Genomic DNA, 14,686 nt, shown 5'->3' on the forward strand with positions numbered 1-14,686 from the left:
TGATAGGCAGAGAACTAAATGCCACCATCACCTTCAGAAAAAAAGTAGTTGAATCCTGGGCACTAGCCAGTTATATTGCTTCCAGCTAGAGTGATCATCAAACATGCCTGGATCATGATATCCTTTTAGGCAAGTGGGAGCTAAGCATCTTTGAAGCCAGCCTTAATGACAGCTATCTTGCCACCAAGTCTTCTGGGATAGTGGTCATCAGACACTGGGAACAAGTTTCATACAGGATTCTCTACAGACAGAAAATAAGGTCCAGTATTGAGCAGAGAACCAAATACCTAATCCTCTTTGTTGGAAGTGGACTAGGGCTTCATGATGAGACACGTATAGGCAGTTTAGTATCCCGGCATGGTAACTCAGCAAGTGCTGAGGAAACAACCAGGCTTATCACACAGCCACACTACAGTTCCAGATTCCCACCCTGACAGGAATATTTCTGGGGTGTTCACGGTTTCCTGTTGCAGCACAAACTAGTAGGCTACAACAAAGCTTTTACCTTTGGGTCAGATTCTACTGTCGCTGCCATTTCTCCTTCCTCCAAGAATCAGACCACACTCCTCTTCCTTCCCATCCAACCACCTCACCCACAATCCTCATGGCTATTTAACTACTTAGCAGGAACACGCTACAGCTGCACATCATCCATGTCAATCAACCCACAGCCTTCGAGGTGAGGTCACAGCTGCATGTTATCAATGCTAATCAACCCACTGCCTTCATTTCCCTACAGTTTCCTCTTCCCAGAACATCAGGTCAAGCCTGGAAACCCTAGGCTTTTTCAGCCATCCTCACACAAGAGAAGATGACAAAATGGCAACACCATGTTTTAGTGGAAAGCCCTGGTAGCAAATAGCAGGAATAAAGCTTGCACAACCCTAGGCATGCAACTGAGGTTTGAGTGGGCAGACACTGTGGAGCTTTCCTTTACAGAAGTCTGTGAAAACCAAAAGACCTAAGTAGTGGAGGAGAAGGTCAAAAGCTGAAGCCATGATAAGTTCCCATTCATTTGGCTTTCTAGTAGTCCAGGTGAGAACTGGGCAGCCACTGGCTCCAGCTGCAGTCATGTTTGTGATATACTTCAGGGTGAGGGCATGGTATCCTGCTTGATCTGTCCAGTTTCTCAGAGGTACTTGAGGGGAGAAGAAAAGTGCTGGTGTACAGCAGGAAGGACTGGTGTGTGGGGCTGAGTCAGCTGTCAGAGGCAGAGCCTGGTGAAAGTGTTCTTGGTGTGCTTGGTGGGAGGAGCTGCAGAGCCAAGAGGTCTGCAGGTCTGCTCACCCTTCCGCCTGCAAATGCTCCTGAGTGTCCCTGAGGCCAAAGCAATGCAGATGGCCAGGGATATATTTGATCAAAACAGACTCAGGTTATCTGTTCCTAAAATACAGCACGGATTGCTTTCTGCACGGAAAGCCTCAGAAATACCAAAATTAGACTTCAGAAGAATATAAAAAGCTCCCTGCTAGCATAATGTGCAAATGGACTGCCACACTCACCGTGATCTTGGACTGCAACAAAATTAGAAGGCAACAGCAAACAGCAAAGAAAATTGCAGCTGAAAAATACCAACATTATCCTCTTTTAAAACGTATTGTTAAAATGAACATTTTTAAAAGCTGAAGAGATGTGAGCCCAGATGCTATCGCCGTATGTCTTATGCAGTTCATGATTACAAACCAACAGCAGAATACATATAAGGAAATCTAAAATGGTATGGATACGAGCCCAGCTGGTGTCCCCATATGCCTTAGGAATTCCATTTTTAGGAACACAGCACATATAGCATTAGAGATGCTTCTTAAACATCTCACTTATAGAGTCAAGCTGTTTCATTGAAGTACACACAGGAAAGGTCCACAAGGATCATAAAACCAGCTGCATTCCACACCAATAAAACGGTTCAGTCTCAGTATTTTTGTTAGGGACCACCCTGCACCACAATGTTCCCCAAATGAGGGATGATTCTTTTTGTCATAGGCTCCTCACTGGGATTTTTTTAAAAGCAACCACCAAAAAGCCATTTTAGTCAGAAAATGCCAACTTACTTTTGTTTTGGAAATCTGTTCCTACTGAAAGCTTTTTCAGGTCCAGAATGGAAGGGGCAAAGGCCCAAGCTCCAGGGCAGCGGAGAAGTACAGGTGTAATCCTTGTCACTTCTGAAAATCAATGAAAGTAGCATCCAGAGCGTGGCTTGTTCACATCCTGCGGACAGTCCTTCACCAACAGGCTGCTGGACTCTTCTGCAATACAGCTCTTCCTCCCCTGTTTTTCAATTTCACCAGAACCACCTCTAAGGAAAGGCAGTTAACTGTGGGAATTCCTGGTTAATTGCGAAAATACAACACCGAATGCAGTCGACATAAGATCATAATTTCATTATATATACACTAACAACCAAAATATATCTGAGGCAGATATATAAAAAAAATCTACTACATATGAATGAAAAATTATTTTATTTAAAAATACATTATACAGCAGAGTGTCTCTCTTGTTTTCTCACTGCTGGTTCACAGAGATAATATGATAAATTTTACCCAAATATTTGACTGGGAAAGATCCTGAGAGAGAAAGAGACCAGTTACAAGCTGATGATATACAGTACACTGAAAAAGAGTAATCTCTTTTAACATAAAAGAATCTCTTGGTAATCTTATAAATCAGATATAAAAAATGCAGGTTTTCTACCATGCAAAAATGAGTGAAGATTTCATTTAAATCTGCACACAGAGAAATCATTAGTACCTTGGACCTTAAATAGCTAGACTAAGGGAAGGGTAAGTGTGCCTAATGTGCCTAAACAAACTTTGGACCTACTACAATTTTGTAAACACATTTGATAGTCTAATAAAGGTGGATTTTCAATCACCTAAGTAACACTGCTGTAGCTAAGGGCTCTATTCTAGGACTTTTCTCCCCACTGGCATATTTCCTCATTCTCTAATTCTCAGCTTAGCACAATAACTTCATGAGATAAGCTCTATTGCACTCAAAGATGACTTGGCCTTGCCCTGTTTGCCAAGCACTATTTAGGTAGCTGTATTTTAGTGAAAGCAGAGATTAAATTAAAAAGTAGAAGGCAAGTGTTTCCTGGATGACTATGTGGGGATTTATTAAAATTTGTCATAGAAAATATATACCTAATTCTACAGTCTTATGTTTCAAACATCCTCTAACAATGAGCAATGCACAGGAAATACAGTGAAAATATGGAAAATGTAAGGCCTAGAACGTCCAACAGCCTGCACCGAACATTACGACTCTCACTGTGTCTATAGCGCTAGCATCATATCAGCTGTTCCTAGAGGAAAACTTTCTGGTAGATGTTAAGAGAACCCTTTAGCATCTACAGTATTTAGATCCATTTGATGCTCAGTTTTTCTAGGACAACGTCACTATGAATAGTCAGCAAGACTGTCTTTTGAAGGGGAGACTCAATTCGATTACTCATAGCGATAACAGAGATATGGTAATATTGCCTGATACTGAAGAAAAAAAAAAATCAATTCATCAACACTGCACAGACTGACAGGGGTTATTTTTGCAAGAATATGGCCCTAAGACACAAACAGAGATAGAAAGCTCTGTAGAGAGAAAGTCTGCCTGTCCTGGTCACTTCAGCTGAAGAAAATTAATGAAGCCATTTTGGTTTTTCCTTGAGTGCTCCAAGATGAAAACGGAGAGTAGGAACTCATACGCACTTTTCTCACTAAGCCAGTGACCCTCTTATCTTAGCACCCATTCTCCCAGCATAGTATCAGGGCGTACAATAAACATGAGCAGATGCAGGCTGCCTTGAAGAATTTGTTAAAACAATTTATGAATAGCACAGCTTCCCATGAGATATGCTGAGCTAAGAATGGAGCCCTTAACCTTTCATGGGATAACATTAGTAATAAAGAATATATCAGTGACCAAACTTTCTATATTATTTTCATTTCTTTTAACCTAGATACATATATATCATCCAAGACATTCAAAAACTACAAAACAACAATTCAACTACAATTATGTCAGGAAAATATCCAAATAAATAAACTTTTAATTATGATACAATACTTATTACAGTAAAAATTGGCATTTTTTTTCTCTTCAAAAGCAGAAGCACCAGTCTTACATATAACATACTGTTTGAATGATATCTTACATGGAATACAGCGTAATACAATGTGCAAACAGCATTTTCATACAGAACATAATATTTGTCTAGTTTTTATACACTGAAATCGCCTCAAATGGAAACAAGTTCATGCTGAATTAAAAATGTAGATTTTAAAAATCAAAGTCAAATCAAAATATGAAGTACTGTTGGAATAGGTACATGAACCATTAAAAACAATGAGAAGCCAAAATAGAGGGTACTGTCAGATAAATATAATTAGTGCTCAGTTTGTCCCATTCCATCAAAAAGTAAACAGTTAACATTTTTTCTAGAAAGTAAAGTGACGTTCTAATATTTAAGAATTCTTCAAAATGTTGGTATCATTATAATGATGTAAAAATCAAGTCAGAAATAGGACTTCTAAAAATTTCTTATTTTTGATACACTGCAATTATCATGTGTGGGCTGTGAAAAGAGATGAAGTCCAATGGAGTGAATATACATCAGCGTCAACATCATGTGACTTCTGCAAAGGCCGTGATGTGGTTCTACGAGTTAAAGGAAAAACAAAGAGATAAAAACCCAGAAACCACACAGACAGACATCAGTCTCCATTGTGAAAACTTCTGCCTCTTGTGCTTTAGGGACAGCCTCATGCTTGGAGATTACTGCAGGATGATGTAATTTAAATTGGACTTCACTGTAGTCCTCTTACTTGCTCCCATAGCAATTCTTTGTTCACCGCTCAAAGACTGGATATGTAAGCATGCTGAACAAAGTAATTAGGTGAGGTGGTTCTACAATATTTCAGTTTTAGATGGGGTTTTTAAAATTAAGCAACAATGTGAATAATTGAGTTAGATGTACTAACTCAATTAGGTTAATGTACTAACTAAAATAAGGTTTTATTTCTACCTTATTCATATTTTAAAGCAAAATTCCTAGAAGTTAAAATTAGTCTCTGACAGATTATAATCCTTTTCAGTGTTCATACAATTTTAATGTTGCATTTTTTTTTAAAGATTAATTGCTCCCCATGAGCTCAATGGCACAGAATCAAGTAGTGAAATGCTACAACAGAATTGCATTCAGCAGTTGAGAACTTGTATTCAAAATTTCTTTTTCAGAATCACTGCAGTGTCCTCTTCATTTGCAATGTTATTCTCCTCTTTCCTTCAATGGGACAATTCTTATGAACACAAGGATGTGTATCAGAATGTGAATATACTACATGTGACTCTACACAGTAAGACTGCAGCATCCCAAAGAGCTTTCCTACTTCTTCATGCTCTAACCTAAGCAAGTGCCTCTGCAAATGTTTTGTAGGTAGAGACAATTGCATAATGATGTGCAGGATCCAAAGGAACTGTATGTTCCCTTTAGGCACCAGTACCCTTGACTGCCACCATTTTTTATAAAACATGCAACATGTAAAATTAATAAAGGCAATTTTGATGTTAAGCCATGTGCTTCTTCCCCAGCACAAAAATGCACAGAGGGAAATAATACCACACAAAGCACTGCACATTTCTCTCATCACCTCACCTCCTGGAGCAGACCAAAATCAGAAGCGAGGAGGTACAAGCTGAAGAAGAGCGGCGATGTACGTAACTTATGGAGAGTGCAGCAGACCTCCCTTTTTTTGATTAAAGAGTTGTTCTAAGTCCTTTAGAAAATCCCTTATCACACACCACAGAAAGTGGTAGAGAGAAACAGTGGTCACCAGACAAGTTTATATTTCTCAGTTCTTCTTTAAATCAGATATTTGTCTGTCAGTCTATGCATGGGGAAGCAGGCAGGCATCTTTGCTCCCTCCCAGTGCACCATAACTGTTCTGTGTCCAGGAGGAGCAGCTCTCTTCCTCCTCCCCTATAATATGAATTTTAGCTCTAGCAATGTTTGTGCAGTATTTTATGACAGCTTTCATAAGAGAACACCACCAAATAATAAGCATCTATATACATTCTTCTCCAAAACAGAATGAATATATTTTAAATAACAATGATTAAACCACAGCCAGCTTTTTTTTTAAAAAAGCATTAGAAAAAAAGTGTGCGACTGCCTGTGAAACGGTTTTCAGTAAACAATACTAGCAAATGTCATTGTTTCCAGATTTTGATTCTGCAGAAGAAATGCAAAATTAGATTTCGTAATTAGAAAGCAAAACATACACATTTCAAAGCATTTTAGTTGGCTGGCCATCTTCTACTTTCAGTACAGGAAAGACCTACACTGGGCAACCTCAGTGACTCCAGAGTCGCTGTGAGGCTATTCTGACATTTTCTTCACAGTATTTACTTTATCTTTCCTTATTTAGACCTGAAAATTATCCTGTCAACTTAAACTAGCAGTCTAAAATTATTAACTTTGTTGATAAGTAAGATTGTTTAAAAATAAATGAGGATTTGGAGAAAAAAAAAAATCCTCATTATTTATTCTGATCAATTCTTTCAAGTCCTGCTGTATGCTATCGCTTCCTCTAAGCGACATATATTTGTCTGTGACGCAGAAAACCAAATGTTCTTTCATGTGGCATTAATTCAGTACTGGGTAACTATTACTCTAGGAAAGGAGAATGTGGTTCACACTCCTGCCAGCTATACGTCCAAAATGAGCAGTTCACCATCCTAGGAAGGACTTGCAGAGCACAGGATATAACACAGAAGAAATCATCCTTCCTCCATAAAACCTCAGAGAGAACTGCAAAGCTGCCTATTGCAGAGCTATTGATTTGGACCCTAGCAAAGACTTGTCAATTCATTTCCAACAGGCCCAGCAGGATGATGTGTAACTAGGTCAAAATTAATCACTTGCTGATGGCAAGAATTACTGATACAGATTCATGTAACAGTCTGAGTATTCATGCTTTTTCATGTTATTGTCCCAGGCAAAGCTACAAATAAGCCTTGCTGAGACTCTTTACAGAGAAAAAATAATCAGCAAACAGCATTCCTCTTGAATAACTGCATTTCAACTCTTTTACTATGCTCTTCTACATCTGCTTAAATTTACTGTGACAAAGCTCTGCATGAGACGCTAAGCACCAACTGCAGATTCACACAGATGCAGGAGACAACAAATAACCATGCACAAGACCTCAGCTTCTGCAACTCCATGGGAAATTTTTTCCCTACAGTACTCAAAAGAATTGGAATATGCTGAGGGTCTGCTCAATGGCAGCAGTTTCACAGACAGGCATGCCGGCTTCTGTATTATTAATTCTAAACTGACAGTATCAGTTTGGTGTCAGCACCACATGAACAAAGGATGCTTCATAACCATGCTCTCACACCAGTAACAGAAAATGGAAGCTAAAGGCTAAGCCTTGAGTGCAGGTTTCTGGGGGCAAATGATCCATACCTGTACATCCTCCATTGAGATTTTAATTAATTTCTGTTTATAAGTGATTTTATAATGTTAAAGCATTGAAAAAAAATCCATGACAACTTTGTGGTTTGCAGTTTTCCTTATGTATATGAAGTATTTTTTATCTGCAATTTTTACTCTGCTCTCATGATTTCAGTTAGAAATATTTTAAGAAGTCATCATCCTAAAAAAGATATTTCCATTTTTGAAAACAGAAATTTGAAAAGTTGTTTGTAGTCCTTCACACAGTCGTTTGTTAAAAGAAATAAAAAAATACTGCTGAAGTAGTTCAGGCAAATAATAATGTTCTCATATAATTCTCTGGGTCAGCAAAGTATATTTTATGCTTTCACTGGATGAATCACATTTTTAGATAAAAGAGTGAGATCATGCAAAATTCCCCATTTAAAATGTTGCAGACCTGCACAGAACGCTGCTGCCACACTGCATCTGCCTTTGCTTCAATTCCACACTCACTCATGTGCGCTCTTGCGCACATACGTTTATTGCCTTATATGAAGACGTTCAAAACGGTCCATTCCTGATATCCAGGAGAAGAACCTAACGATGCGTGCTTTGAGGGAGTTTCGTTGCAAAGGATCTTCTTGATTATTACCAATACTTTGATTCTTTAACACCTAAAAACATGTATATTTGAGGCAGTCACACTGAATATAATGTTCCATTTCCTATGTTTAAGTATCATTTTATTTGAACATTGTGTGTGATCACAGTTTGCATTCAAACACAAGTAATTCTGCACAGTCCCCCAGAAGCAGATTTAAGCAGAAGAGTAGGACATGAGTGCAAATTCAAATGCTTCAAATTGAAACAAAATTGGTTACTATCTTTTATGAGCTGCCTCTCCTGGGTACCCATTTCTATGCATGAAACAATGTTGTATTGTGCCTCCTTTAACATACTGTATTATCAAGAGAGAACTGTTATGACAACAGAAAAGCAAAAACCTGCCTATAAGCTAATTAAGCATGTGGAGTCTAATAAAGCCATCCGGGAGATACACATACATGTACTAAAACACTGGATGGATACCTACAAATGCTTTTGGACATCAAGCACAACAGTATGTGGATACTTCTCAACTAAAATATTTTCAAGCAACAGACACAGACACAAACCCTCTCCCCCATTTTTTGTGTTTTGCTTTCAACAAAACTGTGAGCTCAGTGATCTGGAGAGCCCCAGGGACAGACCTGACTCCCTAGGCCATGCTGCGTGTACACGAATGCATATACCAAGGAAAGACTTATTAGTACCAAAATGCATAAGGCCAAGGGAAAAGCAGTAACACTGAGAATTAAAAATCAAAATACTCTTTTCTGTCACTGTGAATAAGTTGTTCTACATCTCATGAATAATCAAGATAGAGTAAATGGAAAAAAACGTTATACCCTAAAACCAGAAGGGGAATGCTTCCCCACTTTTAATATACTACCAGAATTCATTTGAATATCTATACCTACTATCATTAAATTTTTTTATCATCTCCATTAACAACAGAACAAGAATTACAGTATCAAACTCAACAGGATTTTTGGGACAATTAACCCTGATAGTAACTAGCAATTGGTACAACAGGCAACAAGAAAGTCACGTAATGTGAGAGGAATTCCAAATACTTATCACCATTAAAACTTATAAATGGCTGAGAAAGAGACACTAAACTATCTGTTTCTAGCTCACAGTCATGCTGGAGAGTCAGTCTTATGGGTGGAGTATGAGAAACTTCATTGCAACAAGGAGCGGTGACTCTGTTTGGGAACACGGTTTTGGCATTGCTGATGGAAGAAGCACTATGAAAGAATACAAGCAGAGACTTTTGCGGTCACAGCACTGCAAAGAACCCACTGTGCAAATAAGTAATGTTGAACAGCTACAGAAAGCACTGATGATCAGACACAGTAATCATCTCATCCCACAGAAGGTGAACCATTGTGCCCCTCCTAACCCACCCCTTCCTTCTAAAACCTCTTACCTCAGTATTCTGTCTACTGCCTCTGTTAGTTCTCAAATGCTTCATGTTCCCTTTGTATTTGATTTTTTCAAAGATGGACTACTTATTAAAAAAAAAAAAAAAAAAGGCTAGGAGAGCCAGCAGCTACTACAAGACACGTACGAGCCCTCTGTAAGCCCTGACCAATTTCAAGTGACTTCGGCACGAAATAATGTCAGACTCCCTTGAAATGGGAAAAAATACTTTGTGACTGCACTGGATTGAGCTGAACTTTAAACTCCTCCAGGTACCACCCAGAATAGCTGTTCAGTAACTCTTGCAAAAGAAAAGGAGTCTCCAACCTTGACTGTGGAATACAGCACCCTCTCTGTAGGAGAGTGCTGGCTAACTGAAACACAAATTGTCTTGTAAGAGACAAAGAAGGTCAGAGACAGGAGAGAAAAAGAAGCAGATTGGTGAGTGATGAGATTTCTTGGCTTCCATTCTTTTCATTAATTCTGAGGATGAATGTACTTAAGGTGAAAGCAGTAAGTCTGCATTGCTGAGCCAGCTCTGGCAAGGATTCTTCAAGGAGACACTCTGCAACTATGACTTATTTGAGTACATGAGAAGTGGGTACCCATGCAGAACAGCTTAATCATCTGCACGCACCACAATTAAACAGAAGTGTCATGCAAACAGTGATCTACCCTTGTCATTAACCGGTAGCAGCTCAATTCAGAATATTACAAGTACACTTATTCCTATTTAAGTGCACTTCAAGCGTAGCTCTTGACCTCCACCAGAACTCAGACAGCAGCAGCATGGAGAGCATGCCAAAAGCAGTCATTCTCCAGCAGGAAAAATCATTAGAATAGCCAGTAGCTGATCTGGAAACATGAAAATAAGGTGCTTCCAGGTCTCCGTGATGCACCATGTTCTTATTCATTTACAGTGAATTTAGAACAAAATAGCAATGAGTGTGGTCCCATCTGGAAGGTATTTCTAATGAAGTCATTCTTTAAGACAGCATCTTTGAATTGCTAGCTCCCAGATGCCCATATAGTTACTATTTTTAAATACCAATAACAGAGTTGCATTGCTTCATGCTAGCACTGCCTTAGCCCATGATAACTTCAGTCGGTCAGGATTTGTGCTACTCTTAGTAGCCAATTTCTGACAGTTGTATTTAATACTGGCACAGAAGCTTGCAGACTGAGAATAAGGAAAAACTGATTTGAAATAAGCCAAATGTAAATGTATGTGCATTCAGAATATGGCACTGGAACAGCCCTAACTGAAATGTAGTGAAAAGTAACTTGCACACAGCTAAAGTAGGCACAGGCAAGTATTAAGCACCCCTCTCTCTCTAGAGAACAAAGGATATAAGAAATGGAAAGGAGTTAAAAAGCAAAGGTTAAGTTAATAATTCTTGTAGTGATGGTAGTTAACTGGGATGGCTCAATTTAGGCCTTAGCTTCACAGAAGTGTTATTCTTAGTGCCTTTTATTTAAAAGGTTTGGCTTCTATCTAAAACTTTAGACTGAATATTAAAAATAATAAAAAAATCCAAAAAACCTCACCACCTAAAGCACTAATATGTAATTAAATTTTTCATCAAATATTAAAATTTAAACTTTCTGAGAGTGGAAACAGAAGAAAGCATTTCCCAACAAATAGCAAAGTCTCCACGTTATCATCCTCCCATCTCATCCTCTCTGTCTGGAAAGGAGAAAGGCTTTGCAGCATAGACAAAGATGAACCCATCCACTGAGATCTCACCAAGTGTAACACCCTGTGGGCAGAATCCAATTTAAATATCTAGACAGAAGTTCCATAACAGTAAATAGCTATCCTCTACTGCCAGGAATATGGGTTTAGAAAGAAGTTCATCCATATAATAGTGTCCCGGGCAGTTCACAAACAGTAGAGGTCATTCTCAAGCAAAGCAAACATTATCCCTGCCACCACCCTTCCACACTCTTCCATAGCTTTCCCCACATCTCAAATGTGCCTAGGCCAAGTCTCAGGAAAAGAGTGAAAGGGGGCCAATTCAGGTAGAAAGACTAAGTTCACATGAGGTCTTTATTTCCAGAAAAAAAAAAAAAAAATTCAACAGCCAGAGAAAGTACATTTATTACCTATGATGGCTTTTGAGCCACAGAAATAGCTTCTATTGCAGGAGAGCCTAGCGCATAAATAAGACATACTCTTATTAATGTGGTATGTCTAGGCCAACTGACATCTTGTTCTGTTTTGACATTTTACAGAAAGTTTACTGAATGGATTGTTTTGAAGATACACATTCATCATTAAATGCTTGTTCAAGCAAATGAAATTGCCCTCCTTGTGACAAGGTATCAGCAGAAGTAGCTTAGACACATTTGGTTCAAAAAGGCATGTTAGATCATTCTGAAAAGAAATCTTTCTTTTAGGGAAAGGAATGACAAACCTAGGGCTAGCAGCGATTCTTACTAAAGGACAACTTCCACCAGTTCCAAGTGACTCAGACTGGGAAGTGGTTAAAAACACTTCTTATGTTTAATATGGAAGAAATATCAGGAGTAATTTGGATTTAAAACAATGTCATAGAAACATACTTTTGGCACCCTACTCAGTGCAGAATTGTTTACTATCTTCAAACACAGACAATAACACAAGAGACTTTAACAAGTAATGACAGATAAAGTCATTAGAAAAAGTAGAATTGCTTTCAAACTTTGTATTAGTAGTTCAAACTTCCCCCTGGTAAAAACGTCTAAAATGTTTCATTATTTGGTTATGCTATCTATTTCAGTGCTTGTTTGCTTATAAAATTATTTAGACGTAATCTTACCTGACACACAGTACAACATGACCTTCAAAAAACCATGATTTTGTATTACAGGAAACTCAAATAAGCTTTAAACACACCACAGTACTTGCTCATGCAAAAAGTCTTGGCATATGCAGGAGACTATCACTGGCATGTAATCCAAAATCCCATTTGCTGTGGCAAGTGATCATGGCTCCGGTCCAGTTACTGTATGACCCATGTTACTCCCCATTATTATCACGTTCATTAAGTTGTTCGCCCTGCTAGCACAGATGTCAGATCCCCAGAGTTTCCAAGTGGGTGCCCTGTCCTGAGGCTAGCATGTGGCTGATGATAAAAGCCCCACAGCTGATCTGGAAGGGAATGCATCCCATGCTCTACACTAACCTGAGGACATACCCCCAAGAAACAGGACAAGTGCCACTAGTACCTAAATTGCATAGCCTCTTGGGCTCAGGGGTTAGAATTCTATTCTAAGCACTGCAAACTCTGTGGACTCTCAGCCACAGTATTAACCAAACTCACTTGAGGAACACAAGGGAAGGTGGCCTCAGATCTGCTCAGCCTGACTCCAGGACCTCAGTGGTGGCTACAGCAGTAAACTGGACTGATATTTAGTGATCGCTCTTGGAGGTGACACGAAGAGTCTCCCAAGGAGTGTCTCTCAATTAATTTTTCTTTTCTTTCTCCTTCACTGCCATGTCTCCTTACTTTAAATCTGATTACCCTGGCACACTTGTCAAGATAGTTTGGGATCATCTTTCCAGGAAAACTACATTTTATTTAATTGGGTTTTAAAAAGTCAAACTTTACCTTTTCTAAAGGGCTTTCTACTCGGGGTATGCTGATCATGGGCATCTGGGCCAGATTTTCCATATGAGAACGTTCATGTTCTGGCTGACGTCCTCTGAAGTTATTTACCACACAAACAACCTAGAAGGTATTAGAAGATAAACAGAACAGCTAAGGAACAACTCATTTTTTTGAGCTTTGATCCTGACATCCATAATTAGGCAGAACTGACACCAGCTTTAGTCACAGCTTACACTAGAGACACAGAAATGTGTAGTTCATGTTTTACAGAAAATCCTTAATTAATATTTCAAGACAAAATATTTTCAACCAATTCATCGTTACATGCATCATCCGAGAACTAAAAAATCCTCTTAAAAAGCAAATCCATTACTGAAGCTGAATAATAGAATACCAATTACTAGCAAGGTAACGAACAGATGTCCAGAGCACATGCAGCAGAACACGGCAAACACCCTGTATTCCTATTGAAGGGCCAGTACCATCTAAGTTTTGACCAGCAAAGACGTTCTCAAATGGAGAGTGAGAAAGGGAGAATGAGGCGGCAAGGACCATCCCCAAATTTGAACTAAACTCTAAACCAGCTCAGGGCGGCACTGACTCACACAGGGATTTAGGGATGTGATATATACCAGTTTGTTAGTGTTTCTACTAACTCAGACGTTCAACTGGGCAGCAATGTTTTCCCATTGTATTTTCTTCAAAATACAACTCAATTTGATGTCATGTTACTCCAAGGAGTTTATGCAATATACATCACAAAATATAAGAAAAAATGCTGGGACACATTTCTATTCTGTTCTCTTTTATGACTTTAGGGGCACAGACAGAATGGAAAAACTTCTTAAAAATGAACAACCGAATTTAACTCCTGGACTACTTGTGTGGAAGGGAACATTTGGAAGTGCAAGCAGGTATATTTTAATAGAGACCTAAAGGTGCCCTCACATTTCTCTGAAGAGTGAAAACACCCAATTCAGCCATCGCTGTGAGATTTCTCAGCCAAGCCAAATATTCAGATCCAAGACCTTGAGATCAAGACCTTGAGATCCAAGAATTAAGCTCAAAAGTGTTTTCATGGTGAAAAAAAAAAATCAAAGATCTATTTAGTACTATTGCAAGTTTGCCTGCCTGGCAGCTTGTAGGTAGTAAACAGCAGTGACTATTCTATGCCATAGTCTCACACTGAAGTTATCAGTGAAAGTGATTAACAGATTAGCAGCAGCTTTCTGACACAGACACTAGTCATTGTGAACTATGACTAATGATCTGGTTTTGGAACACAGTTCCAGAAAAGGAACAAGGATTTTTTGATACAGAAAAACAAAATTTCAATGTCAACCTAAGTCAGCAGCAAAGAAATTCAACAGGGTTACCTTAAAGCTGGAAAAGAAATGTTACTTGTTCTCTGATCAGCGTAGATATTACTATACTGAGTTTAGTACTTTATACATGAAATCATAACTAGACATTTTTCTGACAGGTATACACTTAAAGTGGGACTTGGTGTAAAAATCATTGGTTGAAATGCTACAATCTGTTTATAAGGAAGTCTTAAAATAGATAATTTTATCAGTCCTTTCTTGACTTCACATTTCTGAGTGTGTATAAATCTAATTTAAGGAAACTG

General features: G+C 38.6%; 1 protein-coding gene across 4 annotated transcripts in view; it reads right to left on the bottom strand.

Moving 5' to 3' along the window:
• Positions 1 to 353: 353 nt before the first annotated feature.
• The window catches only part of PLPPR5 (phospholipid phosphatase related 5), a 262,285-nt gene continuing 247,952 nt past the window's right edge, over positions 354 to 14,686 (bottom strand). For all 4 annotated transcript variants that reach the window (XM_080407158.1, XM_080407161.1, XM_080407160.1 and 1 more), the window contains 2 exons: positions 13,057 to 13,176; positions 354 to 4,656 (listed from right to left, as the gene is read on the bottom strand). In XM_080407158.1, coding sequence (XP_080263284.1) covers positions 4,624 to 4,656; positions 13,057 to 13,176 — 153 coding nt within the window. In that variant the 3' untranslated portion in view covers positions 354 to 4,623. The remainder of the gene's footprint in view (positions 4,657 to 13,056; positions 13,177 to 14,686) is intronic.

This window comes from Falco punctatus (genome assembly GCF_963210335.1).
Source record: "Falco punctatus genome assembly, chromosome: 11".
NCBI lineage: Eukaryota > Metazoa > Chordata > Aves > Falconiformes > Falconidae > Falco > Falco punctatus.